Source organism: Myripristis murdjan, chromosome 11 (assembly GCF_902150065.1).
Source record: "Myripristis murdjan chromosome 11, fMyrMur1.1, whole genome shotgun sequence".
Classification (NCBI taxonomy): Eukaryota; Metazoa; Chordata; class Actinopteri; order Holocentriformes; family Holocentridae; genus Myripristis; species Myripristis murdjan.
Genome location: NC_043990.1, coordinates 15,548,697 through 15,574,990, shown reverse-complemented (window position 1 = coordinate 15,574,990; position 26,294 = coordinate 15,548,697). Strand labels below are relative to the sequence as shown.

General features: G+C 40.3%; 1 protein-coding gene across 1 annotated transcript in view; it reads right to left on the bottom strand.

The window, feature by feature from the left end:
• csmd3b (CUB and Sushi multiple domains 3b) overlaps positions 1 to 26,294 on the bottom strand; it is a 409,385-nt gene that overhangs the window by 66,194 nt on the left and 316,897 nt on the right. The window contains exons 19-33 of the mRNA XM_030063400.1: positions 19,322 to 19,438; positions 18,526 to 18,741; positions 16,874 to 17,062; positions 13,190 to 13,290; positions 12,940 to 13,008; positions 12,522 to 12,678; positions 10,472 to 10,663; positions 7,471 to 7,597; positions 6,566 to 6,768; positions 5,870 to 6,061; positions 5,059 to 5,197; positions 4,321 to 4,508; positions 2,895 to 3,013; positions 2,693 to 2,768; positions 2,318 to 2,434 (exon numbers count right to left, since the gene is read on the bottom strand). Coding sequence (XP_029919260.1) covers positions 2,318 to 2,434; positions 2,693 to 2,768; positions 2,895 to 3,013; positions 4,321 to 4,508; positions 5,059 to 5,197; positions 5,870 to 6,061; positions 6,566 to 6,768; positions 7,471 to 7,597; positions 10,472 to 10,663; positions 12,522 to 12,678; positions 12,940 to 13,008; positions 13,190 to 13,290; positions 16,874 to 17,062; positions 18,526 to 18,741; positions 19,322 to 19,438 — 2,202 coding nt within the window. The remainder of the gene's footprint in view (positions 1 to 2,317; positions 2,435 to 2,692; positions 2,769 to 2,894; positions 3,014 to 4,320; positions 4,509 to 5,058; positions 5,198 to 5,869; positions 6,062 to 6,565; positions 6,769 to 7,470; positions 7,598 to 10,471; positions 10,664 to 12,521; positions 12,679 to 12,939; positions 13,009 to 13,189; positions 13,291 to 16,873; positions 17,063 to 18,525; positions 18,742 to 19,321; positions 19,439 to 26,294) is intronic.

Sequence of the window (26,294 nt, the reverse complement as noted above, 5' to 3'; positions counted from 1 at the left end):
CATATAGCAGGATAACATTAATCTCACAAAAAATTGCAGCCTGTAACCTTTACTTTTTATTAGAAAAAAAAAAAAAACACAAAAACAAAAAAACAATTGAACTGGGACACAGCTACCGCTACACCACTCAGGATCACATTTACTGCATGAGCATAACTTCTATTACGGCGATGGCTGATCAAAACCAATTTGGGCACGGTGTGAAGTTACAGCACTACAAGTTAACAGAACAAGCTTCACAATCTCTCTGTCTCGGTGTGTGGGAGGTACAGGGAGGCTGTCTGTGTGTCTTTTACAATATGTAGGGCAAACAAATCTTGGCTTCTCCCAGTCAAAACTTCTACATGGAGCTGACACTCCAAAAGCCTCCATACAAATGTAACGAGACAGCAACCATCAACAGCCTTAGGGAGAGCTGGCATTTATTCATAACGCCACAGGGCATAATTGGACATCACTGACACTCATATCCACCTATTATTGATTGTTTGCAAAAGCTCAAATCAGACCCGGTTAGCTAGTTGAACCGAGCAGTGTGTCAACGTCTCATTTAGATGCTAATACACAATGTTGCGATGTGACATATTACACACAATGTAAATTTACACATCTTGAAAAATTAATGAAGACACTGTAAATAACTGAAATTAAAGCACTAATCAAATTAAATCTGTGTACTTTGTTAAACACTTTATAGACACATTGGGGAAAAAAAATGACTTTTACAACTTGTTAACTTGCTAATTTCCCATGCTGGAATATTCACTTATCTAAAAATAAATGCCACGGAATGAACTACATCTTTATTAAACTGATTTTTTTTAAACTGAATGATTGAAAACCTACCTTTATTCACTTCATTGAAACCTAGAACTTGGTTGTGTCCAGTGCCTTTTTAACATCGCTTTAACACTGCCAATTTTACTGTGGTCATTTTATTTCAATTGTTATTTTATTTATTTGCTGTGTGTTTCATCCTATATGTTTTAATTATATAGTATAGACATGTTTCTATGTGGTTTTATTTAAAATTGTATTATTTTATTTGTGTGCTGGATGTTTTGTCCTATGTGTTATTTTAGGTTGTAAAGTGTTTTGTGGTCATGATGCAAGGTGATTCTGCACTTTAAATAAAACTCACTGACAGATTAATTGATGATAAACCAGTAGGTGTGAGAAAAATTTTACACAATCATTAACATCACATTTTTGAACAATCATGCTCCTACAATCAAATCAAACTGCCTCTCTCTTGCTACTTGATGTCCTGTGGGTTTACATTTTTGAAAAAACCCTCCACGTGTGAAGCCTCGCTCCCAACAACCTCTCTCTGCAGGAAATACAACAAATTAATCAAACAAAAGGCTCTAAAAATGCTGTTTCATTGTCACGTTAACTGTACATGCACTACTTTGGAGAAAAGTAATCTAAAATAAAGTGGAAAGGATTCGATTTCTCCCTGAGTTTAAATATTCAAATGGATCATGTTGGTGATTACAGTTACACAAATACTCAGTAATTAATAAGAGCTCACATATTTAAAGTAAGCTGTTTTAGCCATTGTAACAATTAGAAGAGACTTACATTTTGTTAAAATGACATCACACTCCCAACATAGCCCGGCTTTATGTAAGCAATCTTTAAAAATATGCATATCTTTATAATGTGTCAGCTATGACTGGCTTAAAGACCAGTGATCAAACGCATAGAGATAAAAACAAAAAAAAAAAGCCTCATATTTAAATGTCATTTCAATGATGAAACTCTGCACAGGAATCAAATAATAACTTGTGCCCGGCAAGAGTCTTTTGATCATGTGTAGTATCTCCAGAACGATCTAAGAGCCCTAAAGGGGGCTGAGGGGGGGGTCCCACTGTGACCCCTGCAAAATCAGAGCAGGTCTAATGGCATTTCACATCATTTAGTTTAAGTTGGAACAATAAGAGAATACACAAAGAAAGTTATTGTGATCACAGGCTTCGCTCTGCTGACTGTTGTCTCGTCACCTACTGCACAGACAATTATAGATTTCTGGAAAATTCACATCAAACATCAAACACCGGTGGAACCAAAGAGGAAAAAGACATAATAATGGCTGTTTTTATTGTAGTTTCACTCACACTCGCCAACTATGGTTGTCCGCTCATTTAGTGCACAAAAGTATGAAACTCCAATAAATCAAATAACAAAAACTTCTTAGTTTTATGAACTGCAATCATGTGTGCACGTGTGTGTGTATGACACAGAGAGAGAGAGAGAGAGAGAGAGAGAGAGAGAGAGAGAGAGAGAGAGAGAGAGAGAGAGAGAATAAGCTTACCAAACTCTCGAGGTACAGATATAGAGTAAACACAGCTGTGTCCAGCAGTGTAGTTCCTGGGGAAGTTTGGAGATAAAACGGTCCCTTCTGTACCTGTGGAACGGCTGCCGCACGGAGCTGGAGACAGGACACACACACACACACACACACACACAGTTTCAAACGTGTGAGTGATAATGCACATGCAGTGTGATTATCACAGTTAGTCATGCATGATTACAATTGATGGACTATCCTAAGAAAATCTGTGTGTGTGTGTGTGTGTGTGTGTGTGTGTGTGCGTGTGTGTGTGTGTGTGTGTGTGTGTGTGTGTGTGTGTGTGCGTGTGTGTGTGTGTGTGGTGGGTGTTTTTGGCTAGGGGGACGTGGCTGTTACCTTGACAACTAGGTAATGCTCTGTTCCATCCAGGTCTGCCATCGTCTCCCATACTGCAGGTTAGGGTGGAATAACCCTAGAGGACAAAAAATGACATTCCAGACAGAAAAATCAATCAATCAATATGTAATCTTAACTTAACCAGAATCTTGGTTCTTCAGCTAAAAAATACCCTGTTGATTTTTTCTTTGAGTTTCTGTACCTGCAAAACATATCCGGCCTCACAATAGAAGGTAACAGTCGAGCCAAGCTTATAATCGGATCCCAATCTGGTCCCATTCAGTACCACACCTGGGTCAAAACACGATTCTCTCAGCTTGGCTGCAGGGAGAGGAGCAGAATTAGAGAGGTGAGACAGACAGACATGAATAATAAAGAAAATCTGAATAATAAATAACCCCTGCACTGTAATCAGCGAGGCAGCGTGCATTTAGTTGCCCTTTGTAACAGTCTGTTTGACTTAGCTGCCTTTGCAAAGATGAAGCAGAAATGATAACTTCATCCACAGGCTGTATGCTACATGAATCCTGCAAATGATGGCTTTGGCCCCACTCCCAAAAGATTACTGGCTACCCCGCACCAACTTGAGATGTAATTCCACTCAGTCCCACGGAAGCCTTGTCTTACTTGCACTTATGTGTAAGTAAGTGAAACTAACTCCTCTGACAAACACATTATTTCTCTGCCAATTCAAAAAAAAAATTTCATGTAGTACATTTTCCGGCTTAAAGTCACCATGGTGCTTACTTATCATCAGTGGGGACGGAAAAATCCCAGATATTGGTGTTGCGTAGTATAGCTTTGCTAGTGTACTTTTCTTTGTTCAAAGTATGAGTTAACGTATCAGCAGTATATTTCTTAAAACATTTTGAAGACGTGCCTTCCTCCCCGGAGACATCTGAGGCATTCTATTATGGTAACTGCTAAAGCTTTAAAACTCATTTCCTACGCTTCCTTGTTTGTGGAAGACAGAGATAAGAAAGAAAACAACCCTTGATGTAATCACATTGAAGAGCAGGCAATATTAAAATTATTTTTCAACAAGTGACAGTTACAAAGTGGCAATCATAACGCTAAGGACATCTCCAGCAGGGAGGAGCGTCTAATTTCTGTTTCCATTTCAGAAATGAAGACACACTTCAGACTGGCAACTTATCTAGGGTGTTAGCCTGACTTCTGCCCAATGCATGCTGGGAAAACTGATATATAGATGGATGGATGGATAGATGATACGTCCATCCCCATTGTATTTGTATCAGGGTGACATCCGACTTAAGAGACAAACCATTTGAGCCCTGAATGCCAAAGAAATGTTGCCAGTGTTGCTCTCTGTTGATATGCAGGTCATAGTGATGCTATGGTGGATGGATTGTAATACTAAAAGTGTCCTTTGTAGGGTAACATATCAAAGGAGGCAAAGCAAACAGAAAAGGAGAGCTGAATCCTCCCAGCAGAATGTAAATTGTGTGGTTTGTGCTTTGTTAGTTGCAGTATTGGTTATTATCTTGGACTCTGAGATAATTAGCTAATATTAGAGGCAATTAGATAAGTAGAGGCTACCCTAACAGTACCTATATAGTGTATGTATACATAATGATGGAGGTGCTACTATTAAAAAATATATTTACCTTTGTATTCCAGGTGAAAGCCAGTGTAAGAGACGGACCCATCACTGCGGAAGGCTAAGTGCATGGTGTTAGAACTGCTCTCTATTCGCTCTGGCAGTTTGCTGTCCTGGAAACTGCCAATCAGAGGGCTGTTGCTATCCGGACCATCGTAGATATACAGGAAGTCATAATTTGGTTCAATGCTGAAGCTGGAGCGAGAGACGGGGATGGGAAAGGAGCGGGAAAGGAGATGGGGAGAGAAAATGTGTCGACATGAAATTCCAGGGCTGCCCGTCCACCAGAAACCAACAGCAGTGGCTTGTTCCTTATTTATTACAGAAAGTATATTCTGTATGGTGCTGGAAGCTTAGCGAGTTGTCAGTGTACCAGGGCACTGAATGATGGATGCTTTTACGAACTTTCAAGTCTAACCAAAATAGTGTCACAATTCAGGAGTCTTATGTAGTCGCAGTCGAAGCAGCAATGACCATGCTTCATCCACGCTTTATGCAGCAAGATAAATTAAGAAGGTGCCTGGTCGTTACTGGGCCTTCATCATCCAACAGGGATTGACATGACCTTTGTGGTTCATTACCCATTGTGGTGAATGGATTACAAGAAGTACCAGTAACTCAAGAGTTTTCATTCTACATTGTGGCAGGTGTCTGCTTCAGAAAAACAACAGAGTTGGATTCAAAATGAGAAGGTGTCACTTCAATCAAGTCACGTTAACCTAAAATGATGACTTGGATTATTTACCTGATGAAGGCCAGTGACAGGACATAGTCCGAGTTGACAGCAATGAGCCAGTCGCAGTCCTTGGAGTGGGGGTAGGGGTGGGGGAAGTTAGGAGACAATATAAAACCATTGGAGCCAGTTAGGTTTCCTCCACAGGGAGCTGCAGCAGAAACACAAGAGAAGGCACTTTGTTTATTCTACAAATTCAAGCATATGGAATAAAAACCTAATTTCAGTTCACTTACTATAATGAAAAACATGAAAGTTGAGTGAATGTTTTTATTCAAAATCAGTAGTATGTAAAAACTAAAACCATATGTATCATTACTAAGATAAAGATTGTTTTAGTTGCCAAAAGGAAGAATAATGTCACTCCACATTAGGGCTACAGCAATTTATCAATTTACCAATATATTTAGCCCATATGTGCCTTTTTAAAATATTGTACACCAGTGTGCCCATGCTCCCTCTTCCTCTCTCTGATATGAGTTATTCCCAAACTCCTATTTCCTTTAAAGAGTTTTAACTGTGTATTTCTCATCTTTTTCATTTTACATTTGCAGTATTCACTTTGGTCATCTTGTTTATTCAAACGTTAAGGAGATTTACTCTAGAAACAGTTTTCTAGTCTTTTTTGTTTATGTTTCTTGCAAAGTAACTTTCAGTTTTAAAGATGCTGAATATTAGCACCAAATATAAGCTATCTGCAGCTTCAGTAAAACATTCGTCTTCAAAATCCCTCAGAGAAGCGTCCTTGAGCAGTGCTAAGGCCCAGACTCAGATGCAAATGGTATATAAACAGGATATGTGCTTGAGAAGCTGGACTTCTCACCTATGCAGATGGGCGGGCTGGGCTGCCAGTAGTATCTGTTATCCACCTGTATACAGGTGATTTTGTCATCGCCCTGGAGCTCGTATCCCGGGTCACACTGAAAGGACACTGAATCCCCCGGCTCACGACCATCTCCACTACGACTGCCATTCATTGGCACCCCTGGGTCCCTACAGGCTGTAGCTACTGAACCTGGAGAGGGGCAAGGAAGGGAGAGAGACGAGAGAAAGAGAGGGGAGAGATGGATGGAGGAAGGAAGGAGAAAGAGAAGAGACTTGTTAATGTCGGCATCTGGGTCACACTGAATAATTATGGCAATTAGACTGATGTGTTTATCTAAAAATAGCAATAATTGAAGTAATTGTAAAAAAAATAAATAAATAAATAAATAAATAAATAAATAAAATGTCATGAACATTCCCGATTGGTCAGATGGCAGTGATTATTTGTGTTTGTTGTGCCAGTTTATTGTGTTTAAAAGGTTTGCTGTTTCACAGGCATATTTCTATATGTGCACTCAAGAATGGTGGCCACTCTGAGCACCTATAGCCACCACAACATACATACTGTCTGAAAAACTTGTCAAAAAAGCAAAATGATATGTCTGAAATGCATAAAGAAGCCATGGAATCAGCAACAACAGCAGAAAGGATTTCCATATTATTCTAATTGTGATTAATGCTCATCGTTACTTACTGGAGAACTGAATAGCAAATCCTGACTTGCTGATGTAAAAATCCGTCTCAAACTGAACGGTGACGGTGTTCAGGGTAGAATGGATTCCCTCAGGTAGCAGAGAGCCACTGAGCTCTGCCAAAGACATTTCATTCTCCGCTGGTCCGTCCCAAACCTTCAACATGTCATGGCTAGCCTCCGTGTCAAATGCCAAGAACTGAAGACTGCAATTTGCATAAAAACAATACAATTATTAGCAGTATGGGTTATTATATTCATAATTTGAGACATTAAACATTAAACAGGAGAGGAGAGGAGATGGAAGAGAAATTGCTTAAGAAAAAAGTATGAACAGAATAAATTACTGTAAATCTCAAATATGATAATTATGTATTAAAGTTATAACTCGCTTAAAGTTTTTGGCAGACTGCTCAGGAACATTGCCCCTAAGACTTCTTCTGATCATAGAGCATTTGTGGATTACTCTGACGTTCAAACGACTTAATTTACAATATATACGCCTCGGTAAGGGATTTTTAAATATAAATTATGGATACACTCGGCGATTTCCAAAGGGTAACACTTTCACAGCGAGAATTACCTCAGCTGTCAGTCCCACTGCAGCTCAAATAATCATTTATTTTGCTCATTAACATGTCACCGATTCTTGAATAAAAATTTTAGTTAATTGAAAATTTAAAAAAAAAAAAAAAAATATTGGCGATCTCATAATCAAAATGAAAACAAAGCCAGGCGTGGAGGAGCAGTGGCTCAACAGGTGGCATCAAACTGCAATTACAGATTGGGCCTTGATGTTTTAACTTTACAGTTACAGTGGAGAAGGACTTAGTCAGGATCAAGTCAGGATTGTGTCACAATCCCAATCATCATCATCATCATCATCATCATCATCATCATCATATTACCTGACAATATTGCCTGAGTCCACCTCGATGGTCCAGGTGCAACGCAGATTGTTGTCGTAAGGAAATGGGTATCCTGGAGAAAGGATCCGCCCTGAGGATTCGCCTTTAAAACGACCTCCGCACTCCGCTATGGCACACACACAAACACACACATGCACGCACACACACACACACACAAACACACACATGCACGCACATACACACATTAACACAGAACAGAGGAGAGAGACAGTCGAGGCTGTTAATAACAACCTATACATGCAAACAGATGCAGATGTCTCTCTGATTAGCATAATTCTAAAGACAAACTGTACAGTAGTTCAATGAAATCTATGTGTGTGTGTGTGTGTGTGTGTGTGTGTGTGTGTGTGTGTGCGTGCATGTGTCTGTGATGTATGACAGGTCAGCCAGTTATTTGTCTGCAGCGGCTGTTTATCGAGCCAATCAGATCCACTCAGCTCACCTCAGCAGCCAATGAACAGTGATTAAATGATCATCGCGGTGACAAATGGATAACGAAAGAATCAAACTATCTTTCTCTCTCTGTCTCTGTCTCTATCTCTCTCACACAGAAATGATAGAAGAGGAAAGAGAACAGGAGAGAGGAGAAGAGAAGAGGAGAAAAGAAGAGGAGAGGAGAAGAGAAGAGAAGAGGGGAGAGGAGAAGAGCAACAAAGTGCTGATCCTGCATTCCTCCCTAAAGAATCACCAGCCATTATATAACAGGAAATAATTCCCCCTCTCTTTTTGTCTCTCTCTGTAATATCTTTCACAGCAACCCCCCTCCCCGCCGCACTTCCCCTCCCTCTTTTCCTCCCTCCTCCCCCGGGCTCTCCAACCTCCTTTTCTAGAATATATTATCTGTAGTAGTAGGAGCAATATTAAGACTAGGAGTTGGGAAAGAGGGTAGATAGAGGGAGGAAAACGAGGCAGACGAGAAGAAAGAAGGAGGGAAACAAGGGTGAAGCAAGAAAGATTATAAGTAATAATACGAGGCAATATGATATTAAGACTGGAGGTTAGCTAAGGTCACTGTATGTCATTGCTAAAATATAAAGTCAGAGAATATCAGCCAGTGGCTTTATGACTGTTTCATTATTGATAGTGAGAGCGAGAGAGACTTATTAGGCTGAATCAGAAATCAGAAAGTTCAGAGGCGGTGCTGACGAAAGGAAGGTGTTTAAAAACATTGGGCTTGCTGTTACACTATTACAGCTCCCTTCTGGGGCCCGGTCACAGCAGCCATTTTGTGTTCCTCCTGATAGGCTAAGCATTTGTTTGAGTTTAATTGGACAATAAATGTTAAACCACACAGTCACCAGGTAGGAGTCAAAATGGCTGCACAGCACACAACAAGCTCCAAATACAATGGGACACCAAGTGAAAGTACCTAGCCTCAAATACTTATGTCCTGACCCATGAATGAGAACTGCTTTTGGGATTATACAGAGCAATCCCATAACTTTCTGCGTACTACAGACCAACATCTTCATTCCTGTAAGCAACAAGAGGAGTCAACTATGTGTCTCAGAGAGTTTTAGGAGGATCATGGGAATAAAGAGTCATAGTGGAACTGCATGTGACATAAATCACCACTACTGGCTTGCTGACATGAGTATTCATAAATGTGGTGTGATATTTCCCTATCAATGTTAAAAGCTCTGAAATTATGAATATATATATACAAAAAAACCCTCTAAATTAAGGTAATGGTATACTAATGGAATGTTTGAAAATATATCATTGCACTGAGGAAGGTTGACAAAGCTTCATAATAGGCTGTTTTGAATGAATTAAACCAAATGCTTACATGCAGCGATGAAAATGGCTGCTGCAAAAACATGTCAACTAAAATTGATTTATGAAGCGATTCTAATAAACAGGTTTATCACTCAGCGCTTTTGTGGAATAACACCGAAACAAATACAGGTAGAAAGAGAGAGAAAAAGAGAGAACAAAGAAGAGGATTTCAAGATGAGAGCTGAGGTGTGTGTGTGTGTGTGTGTGTGTGTGTGTGTGTTTATGTAGACACCAGGGCAATGAGGGAAAACAAGAGCAGTGTACAGGAGCAGACCGCAAATCAAGCACAGCAGGAAAGGAAATGGAAGTGTTGGGTAGAGGGACTTCAGGTAGATAATAAGCGGTGCTGAATAAATGGTCCTTCAGTCTTCACTTAAAAACCAAGATGGCTTCTGAGTCCCTGATGATGGCAAGAAAGTGACTCCGGGGGAAGTTGGCCTTGTAGGAGATAATCCTGCTCACGTTTTCTTTTGAAAATGATGAATGGCAAGTCCTTTGGTCAGAGAATTTGCATAGGTAGCAAGCGAATAGGCAACGCAACATGCTGCCGGGCAAGGCCACATAATGCTTTGTACTGTACATGAGATGTAGAGCTTGCAATCAATACATGCACATGCATGGAGACAATGACTAGTGCTGCGCTTCAGGTTATGTGATTGTGTTTTCTGATGTGGTTCAGTGTTCTGGCTGCTGGGTGTTAGACAAATTAGATGTTTCTGGATGTGAAATATATTGCAGCAATCAATCTTGGAAGAAAGAAAAGCATGAATTGTTTTTTTAGACCGGTATATAAGCGAAGGAGCCTAATTTTGTAGATATTTCTTAAGTGAAAATGTGCTATTTTGGATTTGTCCTTTTGCAATTGTCGACAAAGAGGTCTGGATTGAAATGATGGTGAGAGCTCTGACAGATTGCTTTGGGATAACTGTACATAAATGTCAATTACTGGCCAATTATTACCTATCAACTGTGAATTAATGGCTGTTGATGGAGACTGTTTGGCCTATCAACGCCTTGCTGCAATACAAGTGAAAGACAAGTGAAATCAACCCTGACCCCCCATTTCCCTGCAGTTTATCATTAATTATATAGCTTTATCCATCCATTTAACCATCTATGACTGTGTAGAGTGCATTTGTGTGTGCCTGTACACGTGTGCGCCTGTATCTGTGTGTCTTTTTAACAGTAAATCTCTACATACCAATGCAAGAAGGCAGAGGGTTATCCCAGGCTCTCCTCTCCCCTGTCATGCACTTCAGCGTGGAAGCCCCGTGCAAAGTGTATCCTGGTTCACATCTGTATGTGATGCTGCTCCCGGAGAAATGACCTTGGTCATTCACCTTGAAACCAAACTGAGGCACGCCTGGGTCCTCGCAATGAGACAACTCAAAACCTGCGGAGGGAGAGAAAGGAAAGAGAGGGGAAGGATACAATTCTTTATAGTGTTTGCTCTTCGAGATGCTTACTACAAGACCTACCACTGAAACAGAATTAGTTTGTTTAAATGCATAGCACTATTTGTACATATGGCATACTCAAGGGTTCTTTTTCTGAGCGTGCTGATGCATCATATCCTGTTAAGCTCTTGCTGCTCTCAAAAAAATTGAAACAGGTACATGGGATATACCAATATTAGCAGACATACTGAAGCATGTAAACACCTTATCTCGTTTAATGTTTTTCACAGTCTGCCTGAGCTCAGTTTCCATGGCAATATTCAGAATATTCTGTTTGTTCATGTGCTCAGTTTAGGAATTCGGAGAGCGGGATATGAAGGGACATATAAATAGCTTATCTTAATAACACCTTAACCAGGATTTGATCTGTTACCTAGAAAGCCACCCGTGTGCCTAAATGCTCTCAATGGCCGTCATACGCAACTGTGTATGCTTACTGTTCAGCAGTTTGAACATAATTGCACTGCTAGATGATGCTCACCTCTGGCCTGCCAGGATGTATACTCATTTGAAGCAATTCTCTGCATATTACACACACATACACAGCATGACAAAATAAGCCAGCAGTCATTATTTACTGAAACCCACCACCTGAGTCTGAACTGTACCCTACATGAATGTTGAAACAGTATGGAAAATAGTGTGACCTAATGGTTACTTCCTTCAAACAAACAATGCTGCTGCAATTTTCCTCCAGTCAAAGCGTACATTTTTTTTTTTTTTTTTTTTTTTTTTTGTGAATACCGCATGATAAACTAACTTCAAGCTGCACTGGTATGAGAGATGAGGTGCAGCAGAATAGGCTAAGCAGGGCTCAGCTCTGGTCGTACAGCAGCGAGACAGAGCGACTTCAAAGCGTATGCAAATCATTGTGCATGACTCCATTTAAACGATTAGATTGTCTGCTTCCAACACATGCATATTAAAGAGCACCGCCAAACGTGGGTGTGTTTTGGTGCACACGAGAACACACCTTTCACTTCGCATCCTACGCTCGGATCAGAGCTCTATGAAGGCTTCGTTAATCAAACGTGACAAGTTTCTTATGATCGTTTCAGTGCTGGAATTTGCAATGAGCTCTGTGATGGTTTCATAAATGAGAGCCATTGAGGATTAAATTGATTCACCCTGTATATTACACTCATTAGGAATTTGTACACCTGCCACATGAAACATACTTACTGAAATGATCTGATTGTGTTCTACTGTGCAGTCCAGCTACAAGCCATGCATATAACTTATGTATGTATGTATACTATTTGTGTATCCTGCTCCTGTTTTAAACATATTAGTATGTAACATGTACTAAAGACAGCAAAAGTAACCAGTGTTAAAACTAAAATTGTGTATTTCAACCCCAAGACAGATTACACATACTTGATTGCATAAGTAGTACTCAAATACTCAACAATGGTATGTACCAGTTTGAACTGCATATTAGCTCAGATCTAGGACTGAAAAGCATTTTTTCCATTAATATTAGTAATAACATAAATTTGTGGACAAAGGTGCATGACTCACTGGCACTTGCACATATACAGCTCACCTTTTTGTGGCTCACATACACGACACTCTTACACAAGTTGTAAACATAACCAGGCACAGCCAGCTGAACTCGTGAATTTATTTCCTTTTGACTATCTTCTTTTGAAACCATTTGGCCATTCTCTAACTGAAGTGAGGATGGCAGCAAGAGAGCACTACAATGCACGGAACCGGAGATTTAATAGAGTAAACCAGCATGAATCCCACTCTCCTGAGGAAAGTGCTCACTGGTTTGTGGTGTGTACTTACTGGAGTAGACCAGTTTGAATCCTTCCCCTGTATTTTCTGGGTCACTGTAGAATTCCAGCCAGAGATGGTTTGAGGTGGAAATCAGCGTCAGACCCAACATGGACGATCCGGTGAATGCTCCAAGAACATGAGCTGAGTTGTCTTTGCCATCATAAATCTGGAATAGGAATGGCAGAATACACTGCTAGGTACCTTATACGACATGATAAGTAACTGGAGACGATCCAGTTAAGGCCTCAAGGACATGAGCTGAGCCTTCTTTATTGGTATTGATCAGTTTTCGAGAGAAATGTTAAGAAAGGAGAAGGACAGAGGAACAAGTAAACACACCAAGAACACCGGCATTGTCTTCCCTGTTGTACATCAAGGGAAAAGACTGTGTGTGTGTGTGAGTGTGTGTGTTTGTGTGTGTGCCTACCTTGAGTATATCCCCCTGAGCTAGATGGAAGGTTCTGGCAGAAATATTGATGCCTTTCCCGGCTTGAACCTGGAGTCAACATAAAATTCAAATCAGATTTATGCACCAACAAAGCAGACAACATGCACCCGCAAAGGTCGGAAGCCAGCTAATAACTTCAATGAATTTTCATAATGAGCTCCATGTTCGTGACACACTGCTTTTGTTCACCAAGAAGCCTTTTACACTGGAAGGTGAATAGAGTCATTACCTGGATGCTGTAGATGCACTCGTGGTTGTTGTCGTAGTTCATGGGGTAATTGGGAGAAAGAAGGATCCCTTCGTTGTTTACCACTGAGGAACCGCACTCCGCTGATGGCAGACAGAGACAGAGAGATTCAAGAGTGGTTTAATGATTAAAATTAGCTCGCTCCAAATCAGCATTATAATGATAAAATGAACATGTGGTGTGAGAAAAATCTGTCCCACATTTGAATTTCCTCTGGAATTATATAAAAACAAGTTTGCTTTTCCCCAAAAATGTTTTGTTCTTCCTTTTCATTGTGTGAATCTACTGAATAAAAGTTTCCCAGCTATTGTACAAGTAGTCATAGAGAATACATCAGGCCGATGTTGGCTTTTCCTCTTTAACATCTTGTCCTTGTAGTGAAAAAGTTTCTTTTTCCCTACAGAGGGTGATGATTCTCTTTTTATTTTGTAGAAATAGATGAATAGTACTTCTACTGTGTGCATGTGTAAGTGTGTGTGTGTGTGTGCGTGCATGTGTATGTGTGTTTAATTTCATTCACACAAACACTGGTTCACAGGTTCCAAAGTGCTAGATTTTCACCATCTAGTACTGTGGAGGAGGCCAGAAACTAATTTACCTTAAGATGCTGTCTTTACTTCTGTCTTTTGCCCTCTAGTATCACTGTCCCTCTCCTCCCTCTTTCTCCCTCTGTTTCTCCCCCTCTCTGTGTCTCTACTTGGTGTAATAGTCATATTACAGCTGTCATATCGTCAATAAATCACGCTGCTACAGTTTCCATTTAGAAAATTACCTCTCCACCCTCTCCCTCTTTCCTCTTTAACTCTCTCACTCTCTCACTGTCTCGCTCGTTCTCTCTCTCTTCCTCTCCATGAATAGTGCCTTCTTTACCCTCCTCTACTTCAATCAATCCTGCCTCTTCCTCCCCTCTCCAGTCTTCTCCTTTCCTCTCAACTCTCCACTTCTTTCTTCTTTCCTTCCTCTTCTTTGCGCTCCTTTCCTTTCTTCGGCTATATTACTGAATAGCAGCTTATTTTCCATATAATCTGACTGACAAAAAGGGTCTCTCTAGATGGAGTAGAAGAGACAGGCCACGAAAACATTTTATCAAATGGAAGAGTTACTCTACAAACACCCTTTGCCACTGTCACAAACTTTCTTGTGGATACTACTCAACGATAAATAAATACATAAATAAATAAAATAAATTTAATCTTCGATGCAAGAACAGGATGTTCTTCCAAGATGTGCATGCCTGACCACAAACACAATTTCCCAAAACATCCTATGAATCAACAAAGTCTGTCTCCTACTCAGTCAATATCCTACTCAATACAACTTCAGATCCACATTGGCATGATTTCTGCTTTTACTTTCTCACCTTTATTCATACAAAAAAAGGCAAAGGCACAAAATACAGCAGACCATACTACAACACACAGTAACCCTGCAGAACCTCTGTCTTCTGATTTATCTTTGCATGATCAGGCTTTGCACCAATACATAGGCTGATGACAGCAGAAACAGCAGCCAAACAAGAGAAAGTTAGTATAGCTGACGTGACGGATAACATGAAAACAAGGGGTGTAATGTCATAATCTCCTTTCCTCTCCTCCTCCTCCTCCTCCTCCTCCTCCTCCTCCTCTGTATTGCATTGCAGCACACCATGCAGCAATGCAACACAACACACAGGAACTAAATATAGCAGACCACACTGGGCCATACCACAGAACACTGCATCACCTCTCTCTCTCTCTCTTTCTCTCTCTCTCTCTTTTTTGCAGCATCAGTCTGTGCAGGATGATGACAAAATGCCTCAAACTTTGCTTCTGCTAACATCATCTAAGGCTAAAGAGAATACGAGGTAGGTTTTTAGATTTGGTTCGCCAGCAATAAATAAAAACACATAATCTGTCTCGGGTCTCTCTCTTTTTCACCTGAGCTGTCTGGCTGCATCCGTTACTGTCCCAAACTGCTCGTGGCTGTGGTAAAAACAACACAACCCGTGGAGAAGTGCAGAAACCCTCAGTACTGTCTCTGTTGCTATTTGTTCTTATTATCGCCCCTTATTGATTCTACATCTACACCCAAATCAAACCTAATTTAAGGCATTGCCTGCTCACAAAGACCTTGAAGTTTGTCCCTCTCGGCTTTTTCAGATTGCCAGCTCCATTTATCCTCAGCCTTGTGTTGTTCGCTGCCTCTGACTCTCCATTAGATGTCAGAATGCTTGGTTACACCATTATGGATTACAGGCCAAAGTGGGGCATGAATCTACTTCTGATGGGTCAGCACATGACAACAGTACAAGTGGGTTTTGATGAACCTGGCTCCCAGGGTAGATGTTAAATTCTCATTCAGGTTCTGAGATCAAAATGTTCGAGAGAGCGCCTGATCAAAGCAATCAAAACACTTTTTAGCATTTTCTTTTCACAAAGGTCTCTTTTGCATCTATTTCTGCCTCTTTGAATGTTTGCATCTATTTCTGCCTTCCACTTGTTTTTCATATCATCCTGCTCGCGGCTGTCTTTTTCACTTTGGTTTATTCAACAGGTTTAGAAAAACAACATCCGAGAGCGCAGCGCATCTTAATAATTATCATGGATGAAATCAGAAAGCCATATTTTCTATGCTGTTTTGTATTGTAAGACTCAAATGTAACATGGTAGGGCTGGTGACAGAAGGCAAATCATTAATAAATAATGGACTGAGAACAGACAGAAATATCACTGAACTCACCAAATAAGTACCGTTGATATGAGCTGCACTTCATCCAGCAACTGAAATTGGGTTTGTAAAAGTGTGGTTTTGTATATAGTGACGTCTGTAAATGTTTCTCAGTCTGGTTTCAGTTTAGTTCACTGCACTCAATATAACCTTTTAGGGAATAATACGTAAAAATGCAACCTTGAAAAAATCAAGAATATTTGCATGCTGAATGCAAAATCCTGCTTCCAATAAGGCGCTTCATTCATCCACATACCACTACCTGTCATTCGTTTACTGCCACTTTGTTCTACTCTTTCTCTCACTCAGTGTCTCTTTATATGTCTTATTCTTTCTCTTGCCCGTTCACATGCTTTGTTATTTATTTATTTATTTGTTTATGTATTCATGCATGTATTCATTCAGTTGGCCTTGAGTGTCTGCTGCCTATAGAACTCAAAATGCCCTGGTTCAAGAAGTTCATTGAAAATGCACAGCCTTTCTCCTTTCACTCAACACAAACACAAACATTTCTGTATTCACAAAGACGGTCAACCTATCAGCAGCAAATTTCTCAACATATTTTGGAGACCCAGAATTTTCCCAAGAGGGCATTCATGCTATCCCACAGACTGTTGAATAAGTAAAATCTTATTTCCCTTTGTTTGTGAAAGAAAGAAGTTGCAGAGAAAAGTATCGTGTTTGTATTGTAATGACGACGGAGGGCAAACTAATGGAGTATTTTCTTACGAGTGACAGCTACAAATTTGCAAGTACATTTTACAAAATTACACTTGCACTTAAGCTTGGTGTTGTTGATATGAACACATACACAAGTGTTTTTCAGCAAAGCACGCTGGCAATTTCCAGTGACAAGTGCCTAATAAATTACAAAAAAAAAAAAAAAAAATCTGACTAAATCTCAAAACACCCAATTATCTGGCACCAGTAGGCAGCAGGAGGGATATTGTTATTACATACCAACACATCTAGGTAATGGAGAGCTCCACATTCTCCGTCCCCCTCCGAGACAGATTAACTCCGGTGCCCCCTCTAGGCGGTATCCCATATTGCAGGAAAACGAGAGTGTATCTCCAACGCCGAAACTGTAACCGTTTCTCCTGCCAAACGGAGGCATTCCAGGGTCCTCACACGGCTCCAGGGTGTATTCTGCAGAAAACAAATAGATGTTAAACTCTTTATAACGTGTTTCGATAGAGTTGAGACATCTCAGTATCATAACTGGAAATTTTGTTTGTTTTGTTTGTTTGTTTGTTTTTCCATTATTGACTAGTATTGACTCATTAGAGTTGGCGTATGCCTGAGTTATAAAAGAGAGACATTCTGCACTTCACCAGCGGCATAAAAAAACAAAATTCTCTGGCCCTGGCATACTAATTAGGATGATATTTTATTAAAATGAATGGTGTAATATTTTACAGAACTGTAATAAATTAAAAGAATAAACTAACAATAATAATTTCCAGAACATATGAAACAACGGTGGTGACAGGACATTTGAAGTAATTACTTTCCACGGAATGTAATGTCTGATACAGTAAAAGTATAAATCAATCATGTGTTGCGGTGCAAGCAGATGTAGTAACAATGAAGATCAATAAACTTGAAATTCAATCCATTCAAATCTAAATATAAATTATGAGTTGTGAAAATTACCAAGTGTTTGCTTTGAGTTCTTTCTGCTTTTCCTATGAAGAGTTTCATTTAAAAATGATACTCATGATTTGACAAAAAAAAAAATAATAATAATAATAAAATGAATGATTGAATAAACAAATAAATAAATAAACTGTACAAAATAGTCTGTGTTAATAAATAATATTTTGGAAAAAATAACTTTTTTGTTCAAAAGTTTGATCAGATCATGATCAGCACATACTGCTTCTAAATTCACAGCGATGGGATTAGGCTCATCCTACAAAGCTATGGGAGCAGAGGTTGACTCCAGCTTGTCCTGGGATGCACTTTGTGTTGATTTTGTCTGCAGCAAGGTGCAGCAGCAGATTTATCTTCTCCTAAGGCTACCATCGTTTTGGAGCACACAGATTGTATCCTTATTTTACTGCTCTTGTAATTCAGAGTGCGCTGCAGTATGGACTGGCATGCTGAGCATGTTGAGACTGGCAAGTTACATCTCCGGTGACACATCCCATGTGCTAGATTCTAAGTAGCAGCTTATGCCATCTGGGAGGGAGCACAAGGTCCCACAGTGTAGACTCAACAGATTTAAGCACTCTCTCCAGTGTCAGGGAGAGTGCTGAGTGGGCTGTTAGGTAGGGGATCTTGACTTATGAGGGGCGGGTGTAGCCTGGATCTCTGGTATGAAGGGCACTAGATTAGAGCGCTTTTAATGGGCCCTGCACTCATGCTGAAATCTATTCTATAGGCTGTATAGGGCTGTGCACATCGTGTAGACATGTATAGATATTTATCAAGTGTGCCAAACTTATGTTAAATTTAATATGAGACTTTTGTCTGAGCAGAATATGAGAGATTTGACGGTTTTCAATATTTTAACTGAGAAGGAAATTTACTTCTGAATTGACTGAACTGAAGGTTAACTGGATCTAGATCTCAATGGGGAATGACATTACAACAATTAAGCAGTTTACCAGAGAAAGTTATGTTGAAGCCCTCGTATGAAATGGAAAAGTCAGAGATGAATCGGAGCTGGGCTTTGAAGTTGCCATAGAGACCAGCATTGATGTTGCTAGGCAACTCGTTGCCGGTCAGGCGAGCCAGTGGTTGCAGGAAACTCCCGTTCTCGGTAACCAGGAGGTAGTCGTGTTGGTCCTCGAGATGGAACGAATTGAATTGAAACTGGACCCCTGTTAGAGTCGGTGAGAGAGAGAGACAGTGAGAGAAAAGAGGAAGACAGTCAGTGAGACACAGACAGTCTCTCTCTTAAGAAAGATTTTATAAACAGTTCTAACCAATTTAAAGTCTGCTGACAGCACAGACACACTGTCAAAGTGTTAGAGTCAACACTTCTAACATCATGTCAGACTGACAAAATATAAAATAGATGTTATTTGGCTCACCTAGAATTTGAAAATAAATGGTTTGGATGGAAATTTATCAGTAGGGTTCAAGGCTATTTTTCCCAGATAAGTTAATAGCACCCTGAAAACTTGAATCTGCCGCTCTAAATATCCTAAATGTAACATCATTAAACTATAAAAAAGAAATTAGGGAAGAAAGCAATGTTTTTTAAGTCTGTATATACAGAAGCACATTAATAATACATTATCCACTATTTATTACCTCATACCACCTTCATTTGTGTGCATGCATCTTCGGTGGTTTCATACCCTTTTCATACTGTTTTTTTATATGTACCAGATGTGTGTCTGTGAATGTGAACACTACTTGCCTCTCTCTCTCTCACTCATTCTGTATGTCACTTACCTTTCCCATGGCTGACTTCAACAGTCCAGGTACAGTTGAGAGATGAAGGGTAGCTGTCCGGATAGCCGGGGCTAAGGATGGTTCCCCAGGGACCTCTAACATCCCCTCCACATAGAGCTAGATAAATAGATAGACAGGCAGATACAGAGGGAGGGAGAGGGAGAGAGAGGGAGAGAGGGAGAGAGGGAGAGAGAGAGAGAGAGAGAGAGAGAGAGAGAGAGAGAGAGAGAGAGAGAGAGAGAGCAGGTAGAGACAGGGTCAGAGATGGAGTGAAGTTAAGCATTGGATTTTAGATAGCTAGGACAGATCATGTTTCCCCATGGATCTCTAACATCACTTCTGTACATTAATATAAGTATACAGGGAGAGAGAGCGAGAGAGACAAACAGACAGACAGGCAGGCAGGCAGAGATGCTATAAAACAGTGATTCCCAAACCAACCCTCAAGGTCAAGGCAAATCCTGTCCTGCAGCTTTTTGTTCCAGCTGTACTCTTGTGCACCTCACCCAATTAAGGCCCATGCACCTTCATGCATGCCCTGCTCAGGTAGATCTGTTTCAGCCAATCATCACTAGGCACTTAAGTGGATCAGGTATGAACGAATAAAAACCTGAAGAACGAAACCTGAAGAAAAGTCAGTGTGCAATAATAGCTACAAAAATTGAAGAATAATGTCACATATAATGGGGATGGGTTAAGATTGGTAAAAATAGTGTATCAGTGTACTTGGATGTACACGTTATTTCATTCAAAGACGGAGAGGAAGAAGAAGGGGGTGGAGGGGGTCAGGTTAACATAGGTCTGGATTAAGACCCCAGACAGAAAAATGTTATGAGCTCTGGGGGGCTAGCTTTATTTTCAGAGGGCTTAACAAAGGATCGAGATTTGTAATTTGCAGAAGGTAGCTAGGTCTAGACACATCTAGATCAGAATTTGCGAGAATTAGACCTATGGCTAAGATAAGCACAGTTGTCACCAGCGGAGTTGGGGCATGCTTGCCGGGCAGAAAGGAAATGGTCTGGAAATGGACTAATGGTGCACTGATGGACAGACTCCGGTAGCACCCTCCTGGTAGGCCAGCGTCAGAGCCAAGGGTGCTCTCATTAGGGCAGCAGAGAGGAGCAAAAGATTATTATTTTTTCCCAACTAAAGAATTTCAAAAATCTCAACTGTAATCCTAACCAATGCTAAATAGCTGCTGGGCTACCACCAACGTGCAGTAACTTCTAGTTACATGTGTAATTACAGTTGGGGACCCTGTGGATCATCCTGGCACACAGACCTGCCTGGTCACAACACCCCTGCATGCAACTGACAGCACAGGGCTGCTCATGTATCCCAGATATCCCAGATGAAGAGATGATGATCACTTCTAACAAAATTTCAGAGAGGGGGGCCCAATTATCTCTGTCCCTATTGACAACTCTACAACTTCTTACAGAATTGGTTTAGTAAGAAGGATCCACTTTATGATCAATCTTTTAAAATTTGAATGAGCCCTCTGCTTAGACTGGCTGATTCTCACATGTGCTCCTCGGCTCTGTAGAACGATAAGCTCTTTCTTGCTGATGTTCTCTTCCTCTTGCTTTCATGCTTTGCTGTCTTGTGTTTTTATTGGATGTTTTTTGTGACCCTGACTGTAAACTCGATATCCCCCCAGGGGACCATAAAGACCTGAACTGAACCAAATTGAACTGAATTAACAAGGTAGTGACAAGGTAGCTAAAGGATTCAGTTAAACCTACAGTCATAAATCATAGAGCATTTTCATGTGGGCTGCTACGTACTAACCAAAGCAAAAACCAAAACTGAAATTATTTCTTATACTGTAACTAAAGTGAAGTTGAGCCAAGCAGAAAAAATACTATTGGACAGTGAAAGGTCTGCGTATGGCAACTGAATACACAGCAATCCTGACCTAGAGAGATACTTTCTCTCTCTCACTCTCTCTCACACACACACACACACACACATACACATGCACACACACATTCTAATCTAGTAACATCACCTCCACAAACAAGCTTACATATGTTCCATAATTATACTGTTAGTATGACACAATATTTGTTCTCTAACCAGCACAGCTACACTTCCTCTGCTCGGTTATGATGAGTTCCATGCAGCTGCTATTTTAATATTCTCCCAAAACAGCAGAGTTTGAAAGTGCTGTGGTGAGGCAAAACATTTCTATGATGATTCATAAGTCTTATGTAGATATTTCAGTGAGACATCGCAATTTGCAAAATTGACAATTTGCCCTCACAGCAACATTACGGAGCATACCCAAATGTGATCTGATGCACTTTGGAGCCACTTCACAAATATATTTGAAGCTTGATTGCTCCAGCATTAAATGTTTGTGCATCTTTGCTGTCAGCCTCATTTGTGTGTCATAGCCAAATGGTTATGTGTGTCAAATTTTGGAATTTCAAACTCTGTAATAGCCATAATTTTGGAAGTCCAAATATGCTGTGTGCAAAATTTTGTGGAGATGAGATAATCGTTGCAGCATAAACAGCAAAATAGAGATTTTGCATAAATATTCAAAAAAGCAGAAACATATGAGAGCAGAAATGAAGTTGGTATGTGCAGTGAACTAATGTGTAATGTTTAATGTTCTAATGTTTATGTTTGGTGAATGACTCTGAAGAAAAAACAATCTTTTGGGTTCTTGGCCAAGTTGCCTGCCCTGTAGTTTTTTTTTTTGTTTGTTTGTTTGTTTTCTTTTTTGTTTTTTGTTTTTTAAGTAATGAGGGAGATTTTATAACCTATCGAGCCAATGTGACTGCACAAGCATTTATAATTCAGGGATTATATCTCCCTTCCAATTTGTACATAATAATTGTCAACTTTGATCTTGTATCACAGCACAACTAGTACCAGTTATCAATACCAGTTACTATCAATACCAGTTACTGTATACCTCTGTGAAATGGGCATGACATATGCATGATTATGATTATGATGATTATGATTTCCATAAAATTTTTGTGAGATTGAGTCAACTTTGTGGGAGAAAAAAAAAGTGTTCCTATTGTACGGTTGGCCTGACGCTGGCAATATGGAACATGACCAATTGGTGTCTGAGGCACTTTGGTGGACATCCCAGACATGTATGTCAAGTTTGATCACTCAATCATTTAGCAATTAAGTCTCACTTCCTTTGCATGTCTTTACCATCAACTTCTTCTGTGTGTGTTACAGTCATTGCATTTTCAATATGGTAATAAGCCATCTGCAAATTTTCATGGAGATTTGCCCAACTTTGTGGCAGAAATTGCAAAAAAAAAAATGGGTTTTGCATAAAACAAAATGGTGGAAAACCGTTCATGGTGGAAATGAAAATTGTTATTTGGAATGGATTTGTTGAGAGACAAGAAATCTGAGTGGAAAAAAATAATTCTTCATGATACATTCCAGAAGTTATTAGGTAAAACACAAATCAGTGGGGTAAATTTGAGACTTATCCACCAGACTTAGTTGTTCTGGAGCTGAACAGTCTCTGACCTCCAGATTGTTTTAAGGCAGAAAAAAAATTAAATACATGGAAGAAAAAAATCCAAATAAAAACAATAGGGTTAGACCCATAAATATTGTTTGACCTGCGTTTACACAACATTAATGCTACACTGAAGTTGCACAGTGTTCAACAACTGGAAAATGTGTTTTTGCACTGCTGTCTCTGAAAGCTCTTTTTTATGTTAATACAGTTTGATTTCAAATTCCCTGGTATACAAACCAGTGAAGCAACACAAATGTTTCTCAGAGATTATTCAAAACATTGTGAGGCTCAGAGTGTGGCCTCAGGATGACCTGCAGGTTGTGTTCACAGTTCAGCTGAGCAGATTGTTCGGGGATCTTTGCTCGTCTACATACAAAGATGCTCAGAGAGTTGATACCAGCTCCTCGGCGAAAGTTCTGAAAGTTACTGTAGTTGGGAAATAAATGTTCTGAAAATTACACATTATGACACTATTTAGATCCTTCATAATATTACATCACAAATCCTGTTTTTTTTTTTTTTTTTTTTTTTTAAATGTGAGGACAAAGACAGCTAGATGTCACACTGCTATGTGTAGCTTATCAACACCTCAAACATGATGCTGTTTGGCCTAGATATAATATAGGGTGTGGAACTGTCTCACAGACTAATAGCCAAAACACAAGCAGCCTGGTTGGCCTGTTAGTACATTTGGTATCACAAAACAGTTAGTCCCAGTGGCACAGTGTGATGGGACAAGAGCTGCTCCATGAGTGCTGATATACAGTACAACAGCACTCTGCTGTTTTACCATTATGCACCACTCCGCTTTACAAGTGTTCAGTGATAAATCTTTTAACTGTGAATGGTGATCAGAGAACGATGTGGGAGGACAGAAGTGTGGAAACCAGTGGCCGCTTACTTCCTTTGTGCCCCCACTGTTGACTGGCAGTGTTGCCTCCCAGGCTGTGGTTTTGGTTTTGGTTATGGCTACGGTTAAGATGGGGGTCATGAAGTGCTGCTTTATAGACACTTTTCCACGCAAGAAAGAATCTTGATCAGATACTACAGTGGAGGCTTCAAGCTTGATTCAGTTGTAGGTACAAGGCCACAGGCCAAGTACTGAGGATTTTCAGTATAACAGCACTCCCTCTCTTGCACTATTGCTTAAATGTATTTTGCTGACCTTTTGGAGACAGCAGTAATAGCATACGGCCAGATATCCTATTTCCAACAAATGCAGTTTGCAACATTTGTTGGGCAGATTTAGGAACTTGATTAAAATATGGAAAAAACACACTGTCAAATATACACACACTATCAAACACACACAGATGCACATGGCTATTAATTATTAAGACCACCAGTTTTCTGCCAGGAAGTGCTTAAGCGCTTAATGCTGATCTTTGTAGGAAATCTGAAAGGCTGCTCTCATTTCCATGTCTAACCGTCCCTTTCTCTGGCTTTTAGATCTGTTTCTCCAGCTCTTTTCTCTTCCTCTCTGTCACCACATCTTCTCCTTCCTTCTCTGTCGCTCATTTTTCTCAAAGTTGTTTATGTTTTTAAAGGCCTAGTGCAGAGCCTGTTCAAAACATGCTTGTTCGGAAGGGGCAGATTACTTGGCTGATATTGCTGCTTCCAGCTTTCTGGAGACCGTCCATCCAAGAAACTTCACCCTCAACTCTGCACTTCCTTGGATCAGATGAACGGCTGTCGAGATAATCGAAAGCTAGACACGCATACATACTATTTTACTTAGATGTGGAGAAAGTGTGAGTTAGTATGTAAAAAAATGGATTCCTAAAACTTGGACCCAGGCTTATGAATAGCTCATTTTTATTTCCACTCACATTAACTTGTCAACAAACATGACCATCTGAATTTTGCAACTTTCCCAAGGACTGGCACAGATGCCTTTGGCGCTGTTTCCCCTGAATTCATCATCTATATCAATCATCAGCCGAGCCCATTCCTTACCAATCACAGCCGCAAAGAGCTGCTATACTTGTATGGGTACATATAAACACAGCCTAATGGCATTCAGCCCACAAATTTCAGGCAGAGAGCTTGATGCTTGTATACTCAAACTGCATCCTCAGAGGAACTGCTGCCAGTCCCAAGAGCTGTGAATTTCAAATGTGGTTAACAAGTGAGTGAGCCAACGAACCGAACCAAACGAGCTGCCACAAAACTGACGCATCCATGCTTCTTCCTAGTTTGTCTTTTCTACACTGCAGCCATGCAACCCCAGCTCTTCACCCTCCCCTTGCCTGCAGACTAGAAAGAGGGACAAAGAGCCAAACAGAGAGCAAGAGAGAGAGAGAGAGAGAGAAGGTGACATAGCTCCCTCCATCCCCTCACCTCCTTCTGTGACCCCTCTCGCTCCTTGATTTGAGAGAAGAGAGAGACGAGGCGACAGCCAACACCGGCCCTCGCCAGCCTTACCTCAGACCTGCCTGTGTTTATGGCTCACACAGAGGAGGAGGTGACAGGAGGCACATGGGTAAAAGCACTGCACACACATGCAGGCACAAACACACACACAGATATATATGTGCACACACACAAACACACAAACACACACACACACGCACACACACACAGATCTCTAATCTTCTCTTCAAATCAGCTACAGCAGCCGTCACTGCAAATTGCCCCCCTTGTGCGTGTGTGTGTGTGTGTGTGTGTGTGTGTGTGTGTGTGTGTGTGTGCTCGCGCATGAGTCAAGAAGTGGTTTTGTCTCAGAACAACATGTTCTGTGTGATTCAGAATAATACAGAGATGGCAGGCTCCACCGCTGATCCTTTTCACACGCCAGAGCTTCTCGCTGTCTTGTACATTGGATAAGATGCACACCAAATTTATAGTCATATTCTACATATTCATTTGTGGGGGGGAAATATTCCCTGAAATTCATCACTGAATATCTCTTAAATATTAAAGCATCTGGTCTGCAAAAGTGGGATCAATTTGACAACTATGCACCTCAGTTAGTTTCTATCTTTTGAGAGGTACCATAATTTTTTGATGTCGTCAATCATCAATTGTAAGAATGGGTATAATTTTCCCATTTGGTAAGGAAACCTTTCATATGAAGAAGCTAGGAACAGTCTGCAGTGTGTACTTTATTTTGTGCTCTCCTTTTGCAGTCAAACTGACCTTGTACATGTCATGTCAGTATGTGCTACATGTTGTCAATTTTTCTCTGCACCAATGTCATCAATGTCATATCCATTTATTGTACCAGGCAATTAAAGTGAGGGTGATTTATGATTTAAAAAGGTATAAATGAAAACTGAAAAGTGAAAGATCATTAAAGTTATGCATTTATGATTACATGTGGGTGAAATATGACATCAGTCTTTAACCATAGATGTTAAATGACTGGGGATGCTATTATAATTTTGAGGGTCAGGTGAGGGTGAGGTATTGGTATACATTATTTAAAGCCCCCTCCAGTGATTTCATGACCTCAGCCGTTTTCAAAAC